This window comes from Argiope bruennichi, chromosome 1 (assembly GCF_947563725.1).
Source record: "Argiope bruennichi chromosome 1, qqArgBrue1.1, whole genome shotgun sequence".
Taxonomy (NCBI): Eukaryota; Metazoa; Arthropoda; class Arachnida; order Araneae; family Araneidae; genus Argiope; species Argiope bruennichi.
The window spans coordinates 150,902,728-150,918,829 of record NC_079151.1 but is presented as its reverse complement, the minus strand read 5'-3'; the positions used below and the strand labels follow the sequence as shown (position 1 = coordinate 150,918,829).

Below are 16,102 nucleotides of genomic sequence, written 5' to 3'. Positions count from 1 at the left end.
AAGGAGTAACCCATGTACACCAAACTACTATTAGGCGGGATGAACAACTCCTTCCCACAAAGCATTACATCCTTACATTCCATTGACCAACAATTCCAGAATTCATATATGCTGGATATATTAAACTACCTGTTCGGCAGTACACCCCAAATCCTTTGAGATGCTTTAAATGCCAGCGTTTCGGCCACTCGAAGGTTAATTGCCGCGGGACGCTAACGTTCGGGAAAAGACCATGATAGCCAACATTGTAACGCCCCCGAAAGGTGCGTGAACTGTGCAGGTTGTCATGCATCGTTTTCTCGAGTCTGCGAACGAAGGAAATTTGAAAAGAAAATAACTTCAATAAAATTTAAAGAATCCATTTCTTATTCTGAAGCAAGACAAAAAGTAGTAGCTCAAACACCCAAACCTGGTGTGAGTTATGCTTCCGTTGTAAAAACACCCTTCTGTGCAAACTGTAAATGCACAAACTGTGTGAAATATAACTCCCTAACTACAACTGTCAAAAACTCTTCCGACTCTGAGATTAAAAGTTCACCATCCAGTGCACCAGAAACTAGCAAACCAGTCCCATCGAAATCGAAATCAAACTCCAATTCTCAAACAGCACTAAAGCTAAAGCTGTCAAAACGGGGACTCTCGCCAAAAGAACTAAGAACGAAGTTAAAAAAATCTGAAACACAAAGTTCTGTCGCTTTGGGACTTGCGACGAAAGGTAATGTCCATAAGGACTTAACGTCCATCTTTGGCTCACCTAAAAGTCCCGATTCAATTTCGATCCATCCGTCTGGCGAGGAGGATGAATTACAAATGAGTTGCAATGTTTCGCCAACTCTTCATAAGACTTGCCGTAATAAACCTAATTCAACTGTCTCTTAAAGGGAACTTTCATTTCTTGGAACTGTTGTGGTCTTCGGCCCAAAGTTGTTGACATAAAACATATTCTTAATCATCTCAATCCTGCTTGTTTTGCTTTTCAGGAAACATTCCTGAAACATGACATTGTTGTGAAAATCCGTGGCTATAACTGTGCTCGGAAAGATGCTAACACCAGAACTAATTATTCTGGTGGTGTTTGCATCTTAACTTCTAACTTCTATCCGAGTTCTCATTTAAATTTACAAACTTCCTTACAAGCTGTGGCTGTTCAAATCCATATACAGACCCTTGTCACAGTTTGTAGTTTATATTTGCCACCACATGCTATCATTAACCAAAACGAACTTAATAGTTTAGTGGACCAACTACTCAAGCCGTTCTTGATTCTTGGCGATTTTAATGCTCATAGTATTTTGTGAGGTTCGGAAAATACAAATTCTCGTGGGTGGCAGACTGAACAGTTTATCTCTGATAACTCTCTCTGTCTGCTCAATCATGACGAGAAAACCTATTTCCATGAACCGACAAGTACATTTCACAGTCTGGATCTGGCTATTTGCTCTCCCGATCTCTTTCCGTTGCTGAGTTTTACAGTTGGGAATGATCTCTATGATGGTGATCACTTCCCCTTAATGGTCTCCTATGTTGATAGAGGCGGTGTCACTTCTTGTCCTCCGCGTTTCCTATTCCACCGAGCTGATTGGACCGCGTTTACGCAACAGGCAATAATTTCTGAGAATATGGTCAAAAAGACTGATATCACAGAGGCAGTACAAAATGTAGTTTACTGCTTAATTGATGCTGCGAACAATACCATCCCCAAAAACTCCCCACGTTCGAGGAAATTCCCTAGACCGAGGTGGAATGAAGCTTGCCGCGACAGTCACTGAGAACAAAAAAAGCGGTAGAATATCTTCCGAAGATAAACCACAACAGATAATTTAATTGCTTTTAAATGTGCTAGAGCTAATGCTCGTCGTATTCGTAGGCAAAGCCAAAGAGAGGCTTGGATTAATTTCATTTCTTCCATCACAGCCTTTACTTCTTCGAAACTACTCTGGAAGAAGGTTAAGGCGGCAAATAGAATTTATGAAGAATTTTCTATTCCTGTTCTTGAGACGGAAAATGGAATGGTATCTTCCCCATTAGATGTTGCCAATGCTCTCGGATATGCATTTGCACAGGTTTCGGCTGTCAAATCATATAAGCCTTCTTTTGTAGAAATTAAAAATCGTGCACAACAAAACCCGTTGTGTTTTTCTACTCGAAAATCCCTTTCGTACAATTCGTAATTTAAAATGCACGAACTACAAACGGCGTTGTCGAACTCATGATACCAGTCCAGGTCAAGATGGAATCACATATAACATGCTTCGCCATTTGTCTGCCACTTTTCTTTCCACTCTGTTAATTTTATTTAATCGGATTTGGATTGAACAGAAGTTTCCATCCCAATGGCATGAAGCTATTGTGATTCCAATCCTCACACCCGGCAAGGACTCCTCTAACCCCCTGCACTATAGACCTATTGCACTCACAAGTTATCTATGCAAGACACTTGAGCGCATGGTTAACGCACGTCTTATATTTGAACTGGAGAGGAAAGAATGCATCCCGTGGCTGCAGAGTGGTTTTCTCCCAGGACTCTCGACTTTTGATAATATTGTTTTACTCGAAACTCAAATCCGCAATGCATTTGTCCGTCGGAATCATCTGGTCTCTATCTTCTTCGACATAGAAAAGGCCTATGACCTCACCTGGTGGTTCGGTATTCTCTCTACGCTTGCAAAGTTTGGATTAAAAGGAAATTTGCCCATGTTTTTAAAAAACTTTTTATCGTTACGCACATTTCGTGTTCGGGTCGGTAAATCATATTCCGATCCTTTTATTCAAGTTGAGGGTGTTCCACAGGGAAGTATCCTCAGTGTTACACTTTTTATCTGTCATTTTAGTCAAATTCTTAATGTTTTGCCCCCATCCATTCAGGCTACTCTTTATATTGACGATCTTCAGATCTCCTGCCAAGGAAGCAACATGCGCTTAATAGAGCGCCAGTTGCAGTTAACAAACTGGTGGGATGGTGTGATGAAAACGGACATACTATTTTTCCTGAGAAAAGCCAATGCATACACTTTTGCAGAAAACGAGCCATTCATTTGGATCCTTCACTCCATATTGGGAATAATGGAATACCTGTGGTCAATGAAATAAAATTTCTGAGAAAAATATTTGACCGTAAGCTCACTTTCCTTCCGCATGTCTTGCATCTGCGGAAGAAGTGTGACAGATCATTAAACATTCTTAAAGTACTTTCTAAAACCACTTGGGGAGCAGATCGCACTTCCTAGCTCCGAATTTACGAAGCAATGACTTTATCTCGTATGGATTACGGATGTATGGTTGTTGTGGTGGTGGTGGTTGTTTATTGGCGCAAGAGCCATATTTGGCTATTCTGCGCCAAACAAATGGTATATTATAAAACTAAAAGATACATATTTTATTAAAATATACAAAACAATTGTACAGAGATAAAAATGACGTCTTAAATACCACAATATAAAATGCAAAATCATAAAAACATTCAAAAACAAGGAAAGAAAGTGAAAACTACTAAATCCTATTATAAAAAGAAATGGATTTTAAAAAGTTAAAAATATTCGGGTGGTGTTTTTCGTCCTCCAAGTCTCGCATATTTACAGAGAGCGAATTAAAATAATAATAACGATGATTATTAAATGAACTACATTGCACCAAAATATGTGCAATGCTAAAATCAACATGACATCGAGGACAGACTGGTGGTCTTTCGCCAAAAAGAAGATGACGGTGAGTAAAGCGAGTATGTCCTATACGGAGACGAGTCAGTTTCACATCGAACTGTCGTACAGGAATAACAGGCCAGACATCAATGGAAGGTTTAAGGGTATGCACTTTATTATGAATTTGTTTACCCCATTTTTCCTGCCACGTGGTATCAAGACAGCTAACAAGAATTTTCTTGATATCACAGTAGGGAAGTTCTTGTGTCAAAAAAGAAGAAGCAGATTTCGCAGCAGAGTCTGCCGCTTCGTTGCCAGAAATGCCTACATGACTCGGCACCCAACAAAAGGTAATATTACAACCCTTTTTCTGAAGTTTTTGTAAACAGTATAAAATTTTGAAAGCCTCGGGGTGCATTCGATTGTTGTAGTGTGACAGAGTTTCTAAAGCGCTCATGCTGTATGTATAAATAATTACATTATGCTGAGTAGCAGGTGATATTTCCTGAAGAGCACAGGAAATGGCCACTAACTCAGCGGTATACACAGAGTTATATTTATGAAGCCGATAGCTCAAAGTATGAGACGGAGTGACAATACCACAACCAACATATTCCTCCGATTTTGAGCCATCTGTAAAAAATGGTAGGTGGGAAGAATACAAACAGCGATGGCTAGAAAATAATTGTTGGAAAACCACAGGTGAAGTCACAGATTTATCAAATTTATAAAATGGATTCAAGAATGAAAATTGTGGAACATCCCAAGCAGGAATGCAAAAGTAATCAACAGATTTGATATTAACATTGTTAAGGTCCAAGTCATGCAAAAGCATTTTGGCTCTCTCACAAAATGGAAGAATATGATAGGGTCGAGATTCATAAATTCTTCGAAGACTAGCCGGAAGATCAATTTTACACAAAGGATGATTCGGCACAGTCTGCACTCGGACAAAATATAATATAGATATTTTTTTCCGTCTTAAATCAAGAGGTCGCTGGTGACAAATATTATACAGACTTTCTACTGGTGAAGTTCTAAAGGCACCTGAAGAGATTCGTACAGCGCTGTGATGGATGTTATCCAGCCTGTATAAAACACTAGGGCGAGCAGATCCATACACCATGCATCCATAATCTAGACGATAAAGAATGACTATCTCATAAATACGATGAAGGGAGGTTCGATCGGCTCCCCACGATGTCTTGGAGAGCACTTTTAAAATGTTCAGAGATTGTTCACATTTCTTCTTCAAGTGTAAAACATGTGGGAGGAAGGTGAGCTTGTGATCGAAAATCACTCCCAAAAGACGTAATTCTTTAGAAACAGGAATAGGAACATTTCGGATATGAATGTTCGGATCAAGGTGAATATTTCTTTTCCTGCAGAAATGGATGCACCGACTTTTATCGGCAGATATAGTGTGTCCATTATTATCGCACCACGTTACCAACTTGTTAACTGCATTTTTCAGCTGTCGCTCAACTAACGACATGTTCTTACCTTGACAGGAAATTTGAAGGTCATCAACATATAAACTTCCATGAACAGATGGTGGCAAGATATTTAAAATCTGACTAAGATGAAGGATGAATAGTGTGACACTGAGGACGCTTCCTTGCGGGACACCCTCAGCCTGGATAAAATTATCAGAATAAAAATTACTCATGCGAACACAAAACGTTCTATGAGATAAAAAGTTTTTTAAAAATATTGGTAAATTACTTCTTATAACCGAAGGTAAAAAAAGTAGAAAGTATGCCATGTCTCCATGTGCGATCATAAGCTTTTTCAATGTGCACAAATATAGAGACAAGGTGATTTCTTCTAACAAAGGCATTTCGAATTTGGGTTTCCAGAAAGACTAGATTGTCGAAAGTTGACCTACCTCTACGGAATCCACTCTGCCACGGGGAAATGCAACCCTGTTCTTCTAATTGAAATACAAGCCGGGTATTAACCATTCGCTCAAAGGTTTTGCAAAGACAATTCGTCAGTGCAATTGGTCGGTAGTTCAGAGGGACGGATGGATATTTGCCAGGTTTAAGGATTGGAATCACAATAGCTTCGTGCCATTGTGCAGGGAACTTTTGTTCAGTCCAAATTCTGTTAAATAGAAATAACAGATTGGAAAGGGAAGGTGAATTCAAATGGCGAAGCATGGTATATGTGATTCCATCTGGACCGGGACTGGTATTGTGGGTTTTAGATAAAGCCACTTCCAATTCATACAAAAGAAAATCACAGTTGTAAGAGAGGTACTTCGGTCATTAAAACGCAAAGGCATCCGTTCCGCGCGATTCTTAATTGCCATAATATTAGGATTATATGAATCTGTTGCGGAAACTTGTGCAAATGCATGACCGAGGATATTAACTACATCTAAGGGGGCGGAATGCACCGTGTTTCCTGTTTTTAAAACTGGAATAGAAGATTCGCTGTAAATCCCATTTGCGGGTTTTATCTTTTTCCACAAAAGTTTAATGGAAGTTCATGATGTGATTGATGACACAAAATTTATCCAAGATTCCCTCTGACTACGACGTACGGATGTATGGTGTATGGCTCTGCGCGTCCTACTGTCTTGCGTAGACTTGATACTGCACACCATTCTACTTTGAGAATTTGTTCTGGAGCATTTCGAACCTCACCAATGCATAGTCTTTATGTTCTTTGTCATCAACTACCACCCGATTTACGACGTAAAAAACTGTCTGTCCAGTACTACCTTCGAGCTTTGTCTATTCCGAAGCACCCCTTGTCCTCTATGACATTTCCGGTGAGTCTTCGGAGACTTCATAATGCTCGACCTTCCCACATTTTCCCCTTTTGCGAGAGAGCTAAATCTCTCCTTCACGATTCCAAGCTCCATGATAAGGTGATACAGTCCTCTGATCTCTTTTCCTTCCCCCCTTGGAAAATTTCTCAGTTTTCCTTTTTAAATCCCTTCTCTAGTTTCGAGAAGCAGAATACTGCCCCTATTATCTACCAGAACCTGTTTAATTCTCATCGCTGTCGGTATCTAGATCACCTAAAGGTTTTTACGGATGGTTCAAAGATAGACGATCATGTTGGTTGCGGTATTGTTTTTGATACCGATACATTCAGTTATCGTCTAGATACATTGCTTTCTGTTCTATCTGCTGAATTATCAGCAATTTTTTATGCTCTTAAGAGGATTTCACTCTCTTCTGATCGTAAATTTTGTATGTATACTGACAGCATGAGCTCATTGAAAGTACTTTCTAATACTCAAAATCAGATTCATCCGGTTGCCTTGGAAATTCTGGATCTTCTAAGGATTCTCCAAATCAGGGGGTTTGAGATACTATTTTGTTGGATTCCGAGTCATGTCGGAATCTTTGGCAATGAACTCGCGGATAATGCTGCAAAGAGTGCGTCTTTACTTCTTCAGAGAGACACCCCATTCAGTGATGCAGAAAAGGCAATTCAACGTCATTTTTACTCACTCTATCAGGAGTCATGGAATGTTCAAATAAATAACAAACTTCACAATATAAAACCTTTCATTTCATCCTGGCCTTGTTTACCAGTGAGAGAGCTAGATGTTAAATTATCTAGACTCCGCATTGGCCACACACGTCTTACACATAAACATCTTTTATTCGGCGATTGAGCTCCATTCTGCACGAGATGCAAAATGATTTTAACGGTTCTTCACCTTTTAGTTGAGTGTACTAATTTTAAACATCATCGTCTAAGATTTTTTAATGCTTCAACAGTGGACATGCAAATGCTTGTGGGGGAGCATCACCAAAAAAATATTTTTAAATTTTTAAAAGAAATTGATTTTTATCTTATTATTTAACATTTTATTATGTTACCACTTTTTATATCTTGTTCACTATGTTAAGACACATTGCCATGTAATTTTATCTATCAATTTCTACTTTTATATAATTTTACATAAAAACACGGTCTTTAAATTTTAACCGTATGTCTGGCGCAATATGGCAGGTTTGGCTTTGGCGCCACTAAAATTCACAATCCAATCCAATCGGCATGGAAGTGTCCACAGTGTTACACTTTTTGTTGTTCATATTAGCCAAGTTTTATCTGATTTACCTTCAAGTATTCAGGGATCAATTTATGTTGACGATTTGCAGATCTCATGTCAAGGCAGCAATAGGAATTTAATCGAGAGAAAAATTGCAAAATGCCGTTAATAAAGTGATGGCTTGGTGTGATAACAACGGGCATACTATCTCTCCGGAGAAGAGCCGGTGAATCCATTTCTGCAGGAAAAGAAATATCCATTTAGATCCTGTCATTCAAATACGAAATACGCCCATCTCAGTTGTGCATGAAATACGATTTCTGGGTGAAATGTTTGATCAAAAACTCTCCTTTCTTCCACATATCTCAAACCTGCGGAATAAATGCGAGAAATCTTTAAATATTTTAAAGGTTCTCTCCAAAACATCTCCCCTCAGGGGCTCACCTTCTTTAGGTGAGTACGGGTGTCCCAATCCCGAGGTACCCAGGGATCTTTACTCCCTTTCAGTTCGCTCTCCTCTCCACCTTCTGCTGTCTGCTGTGTCTTTCCTTCCCTCGACGGTAAGCGAGGGGGCTCTCCATGAGAAGCTGTCGCCGCTCTGTTTCCTTCTTGCTTCTCATGGACAGCCAAAACCCCACGTGTTGGCCGTGCGTGGCAACCCACTAGAAAGACGGGTGGTGCACTGTGGTCCCCTGTGCATCAATCGGCTTGTAGCTAGTCACCTTAGTGGCTAGTCTGCTAGGAATCAAGCGAAGGGGTTACTCCTTGGGCTTGGCGTTAAGGGTGGTCACTGTCCCCGGGGGTAACTCCGAGCGTATAGGTTCCGGCTAGCACTAAGGTAAGTGCCGAGGCTGGGAATGGCCAGAGCCGGTGGCTGCCTTCCCTTGTTGGGCTCCATGGTGGGCTGTGCCGTCGGGCCCGAATCATCTTTAATATCGTATGGGCTCCTCACGAAAATCTCCCTTCAGTGGGCGACAGAAAACAATTAAATTTATACCTAGTCAGCAAAACTTTGACACATATTTTATAATTAAAAGAGTATCGGAAAAAAATGAATCGTTTAACTAGGTTTCTCCCTTCCTCGTTCAAAAGGCGATATCAGCAACGATCGGTGAAGTTTTATGTATTCGCAAAATGCGTTCTGGAGACTTGCTTGTGGAAGTTGCTTCTAAGAAACAAGCCCAACAAATCATCAAGTTAAAAGCACTAGCAACAATTCCTATCACTGTTCAACCCCATGTGTCGTTAAATTACTCTAAAGGTGTAATTACCTGTGAGGAATTGTTTAACGTACCGCTAGAGGAAATAACACATGAATTACGGAGTCAAGGAGTAACGCATGTACGCCGCATAACTATCCGGCGGGATGGACAACTCCTTGATACCAAGCATCTTATATTAACTTTTCACTCTCCTAAATTGCCGGAGTTTATCTACGCTGGGTACATTAAATTACCAGTTAGGCACTATATTCCAAATCCACTCAGGTGTTTTCAGTGTCAACGTTTCGGCCACTCGAAAGCTAATTGCCGCGGGACTGCCACATGCGCCCGCTGTGCTGAGAAAGGCCACGAGAGCCAGCAGTGTACAGCACAGGAAAAGTGCGTGAACTGCGATGGCGCACACTCATCCTTTTCGAGAGAATGCAAAAGGTGGGTTCTGGAGAAACAGATCACTGAACTAAAAGTAAAAGAAGGCATTCCGTATCCCGAAGCAAGACGAAAGATCTTAGTTCAAACGCCAACTCAAAGCTTAAGGTATGCCGCAGCTTTGGAAAAACCCTTCTGTACGAACTGTTCGTGTTCAAATTGCGTTAAACATAAAACACAAATGAAACCCCAAGACAAACCATTAGATTCAGACACAGAACAATCTACAGCTAGTGCTCCTGAAACTTCAAAACCAGAAACAAATAAACAAAAGACTAAATCAAATAAGACTTTGAAATTGAAGCTTGCAAAACGTGGTCTTACAACAAAAGATCTCCCTGTGAAATTGAAAAAATCGGCATCCAAAAACTCCGTTGCTTTAGGGCTAGCGACAAAGGGAATTGCCCATAAGGATCTGGCGTCCATCTTTGGTGGCGCTAGCCATAGCCCAGATATTAAATTGCATCCTTCAGAGGATGAATCGGAGCTGGAAATGAGTTGCGAAGACCTGGCAACTCCAACAACTGCATCAGTTCATTCCCCTTCAAAAAAATCAATTAATGGGTACTTTCATCTCTTGGAATTGTGGCGGCATTCGCTCGAAACTTCTTGACATACAGTCCATTGTTAACAAATTTCATCCTGCTTGCATTGGTGTTCAAGAAACCCTTTTGACACCAAACATTCCCATCAAATTACGCGGATATAGCTGTGTTCGGAAAGATGCAGGCATAGGATCTCATGGTTCCGGAGGTGTCTGCATCTTTACATCAAACCTTTATCCGAGCACACCTCTCAATTTGCATACGTCTATTCAGGCTGTGGCTGTGCAGGTCCATATACGATCTTTGGTCACAGTCTGTTGCATTTAATTACCGCCTCATGATATAATACGTCAGCAAGATCTAGACACATTAGTGGACCAGCTCCCTACGCCATTTATCCTGCTTATCCGCCATTTATCCGCCATTTATCCTGATTTCAACGGCCATAGTACGTTGTGGGGTTCAAATAGTGGAAACTCTCGTGGGCGGCAGATCGAACAGTTTATTACAAATAACTGTCTCTGTCTGCTCAATAATGACGAGAAGACTTACTTCTATGAACCGACACGTAGCTTCCATTGTCTCGATTTAGCCATATGTTCTCCTGAACTACAACCGTTGTTGAATTTGACGGTAGGAAATGATCTGCACAATAGCGATCACTTCCCCTTAATAATCTCCCATGCTGATAACGGTGGGGCGACTTTTTGTCCTCCGCGTTTTCAATTCCAACGGGCAAACTGGACTACATTCTCCCATCATGCTGTTATCAATGAAACCATGATCAATAATGTAGACATTTCGGAAGCCGTACAGAAATGTCTACATTATTGATCCGTCAGAATGTCTACATTATTAGCCGTCATTATCGTGTCGTTGACACGATAATGAATGCCGCTAATATCACTATTCCGAAAACTTCCCCACGGCTAAGAAAATTTCGTAGACCGTGGTGGAACGAAGCCTGCCGCGACAGCTACAAGAACCAAAAGAGACTTTGGAGCAAATTTAGACGCTACCCAACGTCAGAGAACTTTGTCGCTTTTAAAAGAGCCAAAGCCCTTGCTCGTCGTATTCGCCGTCGTAGTCAGAGGGAATCTTGGATTAGCTTTGTATCATCTATCACATCCTATATTTCTAGTAAACGTTTGTGGAAAAAAGTAAAAGCAGCTAATGGAATTTATAGAGATTATTCCTTCCCTATTTTAAATACAGGGAATGTGTCCTACTCCGCTCCATTAGATGTTGCCAATATTTTAGGCAAAGCCTTTGCAGAAGTTTCCGCAACCGATTCTTACAGTTTTGATTTTTTATCAGTTAAGAATCGCGCGGAACGGGTACATTTAGGCTTTAATACCCAGGAAACATTTCCATACAACTGCGAATTTAAGATGTCGGCACTGGAATCGGCTTTGTCTCAAGCCCATGATACAAGTCCTGGACCAGATGGGATCACATATAGCATGCTCCGCCATTTGAATGCAAATTCTCTTTCCAGTTTATTACTCTTATATAACAGAATCTGGACTGAGCACAAGTATCCTTCACAATGGCAGGAAGCTTTTGTGATTCCCGTCTTAAAATCTGGCAAAGACCCATCAAACCCTCTGAACTACCGGCCAATTGCGCTGACTAGTTGTCTTTGCAAAACCTTTGAGCGAATGGTTAATGCTCGTCTCGTATACGAATTGGAGAAACAAGGATGTATTCCCCCTTTGCAGAGTGGTTTCCGTAGAGGTCGGTCTACTTCTGACAACCTCATTTTACTGGAAACCCAGATCCGCAATGCTTTTGTTAAGAGGAACCACCTTGTCTCCATATTCTTCGATATTGAGAAGGCATACGACCGCACATGGCGCTACGGCATACTTTTAACACTTTATAATTTTGGTTTTAGGGGAAACCTACCCATATTTTTACAAAACTTTTTATCACATCGCACTTTTAGAGTTCGTATAGGTAACTTTTATTCAAATCATTTTATTCAAGCTGAGGGAGTGTCCTCAGTGTCACACTCTTCATTATTCATCTTAGTCAAATTTTAACCCATTTACCTTCATCTGTGCATGCTAGTCTTTATGTTGACGATCTGCAGGTCTCGTGCCAAGGCAGCAATATGAATCTAATTGAAAGGCAGTTACAAGCCGCTGTAAACAAATTGGACTCTTGGTGTAAGGAAAACGGGCATACGATCTCTCCGGAGAAGAGCCGGTGTGTACATTTTTGCCGAAAACGAAATCTTCATCTTGATCCGTGTATTCATATTCAGAATATTCCAATTCCTGTGGTAAACGAAATACGAATTTTAGGAGTGATATTCGATCGGAAACTTACCTTCCTACCGCATATCTTATATTTGCGGAAGAAGTGTGAAAAATCATTAAATATTTTAAAGGTTCTGGCAAAAACATCTTGGGGTGCCGATCGAACCTCCCTACTCCGTATCTACCAGGCAGTAATCCTTTCCCGTATTGATTACGGTTGTATGGTTTATGGCTCTACACGCCCTACAGTTTTGAGGCAACTGGATACTATCCACCACTCTGCTCTAAGAATCTGCTCCGGAGCTTTCCGTACATCACCAGTAGAGAGTCTATATGTTACTTGCCCCGAACTACCTCTTCACTTACGACGACAGAATTTATCTATTTTATATTATTATCGGACAAAGTCTATCCCTAATCACCCCATTTGTAATATGAATCTTCCTTTTGGCCTTCGTAGACTATACGATGCCCGTCCCTCTCATATCATACCATTCAATGAGAGAGTAAAATTACTCTTGCAGGACTCGGACCTTTCAAACGTCACAATCAAAACAGCTGAGTCATTTTGCCTTCCGCCTTGGTATATCCTCCCCTCAGGGGCTCACCTACTAAAGGTGAGTACGGGTGTCCCAATCCCGAGGTTCCCAGGGATCTTTACTCCCTTTATGTTTCCACTCCCCTACGCCTACTGCTGTCTGCTTAATTTTTTTCCTTCCCTCGACGGCAAGCGAGGGAGCTCTCCATGAGAAGCTGTCGCCGCTCTGTTTGCTTCTTGCTTCTCATGGACAGCCAAGACTCCACGTGTTGGCCGTGCGTGGCGACCCACTTGAAAGACGGGTGGTGCACTGTGGTCCCCTGTGCATCAATCGGCTGGTAGCTAGTCACCTGAGTGGCTAGTCTGCTAGGGATCAAGCGAAGGGGTTACTCCTTGGGCTTGGCGTTAAGGGTGGTCACTGTCCCCGGGGGTAACTCCGAGCGTATAGGTTCCGGCTAGCATCAAGGTAAGCGCCGAGGCTGGGAATGGCCAGAGCCGGTGGCTGCCTTCCCTTGTTGGGCTCCGTGGTGGGCGGTGCCGTCGGACCTGAATTGTTATCAATATCGCATGGGCTCCTCCCGGAAATCTCCCTTCAGTGGGCAAAAAGTACTTAAATCTTCTTTTAATCTTGATTACTTTGACAAATATTTTGTGATAAAACGACTATCGGAAAAAGAAACTTTTCATACTGTATCCCCATTTCTTGTTGAAAAGGCAATATCTGCGACCATCGGTGAGGTAAAATCTATTAAAAAATGCGTTCTGGAGATTTATTGGTAGAAACAGAATCCAAAAAACAATCGAACCACCTTCTAAAATTGAAAGCGCTTGCACACATGCCTGTTAGTGTGAGTTCTCACTCGTCTCTTAACTTCTCCAAGGGTGTCATAACCTGCGGAGAACTATTTAATGTTCCTTTAGAAGAAATATCTGCTGAGTTAAAGAAACAAGGTGTGTCTCAAGTCAACCAAATAAAGATCCGTCGTGATGGGCAACTCCTCCCAACCAAGCATTATACACTGACATTTCACAATCCAAAATTACCAGAATATATATATGCAGGTTATATCAAATTACCTGTTCGCCACTATATACCATACCCATTAAGATGCTTCCAGTGCCAGCGCTTTGGCCATTCGAAAGTTAATTGCCGCGGGACACTTACTTGTGCCCGCTGTGCTGAAAAAGGGCATGACAGCCAGCAGTGCACGGCACAAGAAAAGTGCGTGAACTGCGGCGGAGACCATCCCTCTTATGCTCGAACTTGCCCACGTTGGAAACTGGAGAAACAGGTCACAACTGTCAAAATAAAGGAAAATTTATCATACCCCGAAGCCAGACGTAGGATTCTAACTCAAACACCTACTCCTGGTGTCAGCTATGCTTCTGTTGTACAAAAAAACTTTTGCACAAACTGCAAATGCCAAAATTGTGTGAAACAAACAGTTAAGATTAACCCTCCCGAAAAAACATCGGATTCAGATACTGATAAATCCACTAAAAGTATTCCAGAAATTCATAAAACAGAACCATCGATTTCAAGAAAAGGTCCAAAGAAAAAACTAAAGAACTCGCAGACATTAAAGCTAGCTAAACGTGGCCTATCACAAGTAGATCTCCCATTGAAACTAAAAAAATCCTCCTCACGAAATTCAGTCGCCCTTGGACTGGCGGCAAAAGGTATTGTCCACAAAGATTTAACGACCATCTTTGGGGACAAAATAAGTAGCCCCGATTTTAAATTGCACCCCTCAGAGGATGAAGATGAACTTGAGATGAGTTGCGAATCTGAGGCAACTCCAACTAAGGCTTTTAATTACTCTCCTTCAAAAAAACGATCTTAATGGGTACCTTCCTCTCGTGGAATTGTCGCGGCCTTCGTTCCAAACTTCAGGATATCAAGTCACTTTTTAACCAGTTTCATCCCATCGGTTTTGGTGTTCAAGAGACCCTCTTGACGCCTACCATTGCCATCAAATTACGCTGATATAGCTGTGTCCGGAAAGATGCAGGCACTGGATCTCATGGTTCTGGGGGTGTCTGCATCTTCACATCAAACCTTTATCCAAGCACACCTCTCAATTTGCATACCGCTCTTCAGGCTGTGGCTGTGCAGGTCTTTGGTCACAGTCTGCTGTATTTATCTTCCGCCTCATGATATTATACGTCAACTGGATCTTGATACCTTAGTGAGACAGCTTCCTAAGCCATTTATTATACTCGGCGATTTCAATGGACATAGTATTCTTTGGGGCTCGGATAGTACAAACTCTCGAGGGCAGCAGATCGAACAGTTTATTGCTAATAACTGTCTCTGTCTGCTCAATAATGATGAGCAAACGTGCTTCCATGCGACCACACGTAGCTTCCATTGTCTTGACCTAGCTATATGCACTCCTGAACTGCTACCGTTGTTGAATTTGACAGTTGGGGATGATCTGCACAATAGCGATCACTTTCCCCTAATAATCTCCCACGCTGATAGCGGCGGTGTGACTATTTGTCCTCCGCGTTTCCTATTCCAGCGGGCAGACTGGAATACATTTTCCGAACTAGCAGTTATCAATGAGGCCATGGTCAGTAATGCAGACATTTCGAAAGCCTTACAAAATGTCATTGATACGATAATGAACGCCGCTAACGCCACCATTCCAAAAACTTCCCCACGTCTAAGAAAATTTCGTAGACCGTGGTGGAATGAAGCCTGTCGCGACAGTCATAATAAACAGAAAAAACTCTGGAATCTATTTAGAAGGTACCCGACGACTGAGAACTTGATTGCTTTTAAAAGAGAGAAAGCGCTAGCTCGCCGCATTCGGCGCCGCAGTCAGAGGGAAGCATGGACTAAATTTGTTTCAACCATTACATCTTCTACCTCCAGTAAACTTTTATGGAAGAAGGTAAAAGCTGCTAATGGGATCTATAAAGAAACTTCTATTCCTGTTTTAAAAACCGGTAATACGATGTATTCGAGCCCATTAGACATTGCTAACACACTTGGCCAAGCGTTTGCGCAAGTTTCCGCAACCGATTCTTACAGCCCTGATTTTTTGGCAATTAAGAATCGAGAGGAACGGTTGCCTTTGCGCTTCAATGCCCGAAGTGCCATTCCCTATAACTGTAAATTCAGGATGTATGAACTAAACATGGCTTTGTCTCAGGTTCATGATACCTGCCCTGGACCAGATGGAATCACGTATAACATGCTTCGCCATTTGAATACCATTTCCCTTTCCAATCTGTTGATATTATTTAACAGAATATGGACTGAGCAGAAATACCCTTCACAATGGCGAGAAGCTGTTGTGATTCCCATCTTAAAACCTGGCAAAGAACCATCTGTCCCTCTGAACTACAGGCCGATTGCTCTTACAAATTGCCTTTGTAAGACCTTCGAGCGTATGGTCAACAAGCGTCTAATTTTCGAATTAGAGAAACAAGGATGCATCT

The 16,102-nt window shown here is 41.5% G+C and overlaps 1 protein-coding gene across 1 annotated transcript; it reads right to left on the bottom strand.

Annotated features, from left to right (window-relative positions):
* Window positions 1–1,670: 1,670 nt before the first annotated feature.
* Window positions 1,671–6,510, bottom strand: LOC129975641 (uncharacterized). Its single transcript, XM_056088735.1, has 3 exons — window positions 6,367–6,510; window positions 3,624–5,274; window positions 1,671–1,765 (listed from the first exon to the last, which is right to left on the bottom strand). The coding sequence occupies exons 1-3, from the start codon at window positions 6,508–6,510 to the stop codon at window positions 1,671–1,673; spliced, it is 1,890 nt and encodes a 629-aa protein (XP_055944710.1).
* Window positions 6,511–16,102: the final 9,592 nt, after the last annotated feature.

Coding starts and splice junctions, on each gene's coding strand:
- LOC129975641 (XM_056088735.1), bottom strand. CDS start 6,510: ATGGAGCTTGGAATCGTGAAGGAGAGATTTAGCTCTCTCGCAAAAGGG. Junction 5,275..6,366: donor GGAATAGACAAAGCTCGAAG/GTAGTACTGGAC, acceptor AATTTTATCCAG/GCTGAGGGTGTCCCGCAAGG. Junction 1,766..3,623: donor TGCACATATTTTGGTGCAAT/GTAGTTCATTTA, acceptor TTTTGTTCTCAG/TGACTGTCGCGGCAAGCTTC.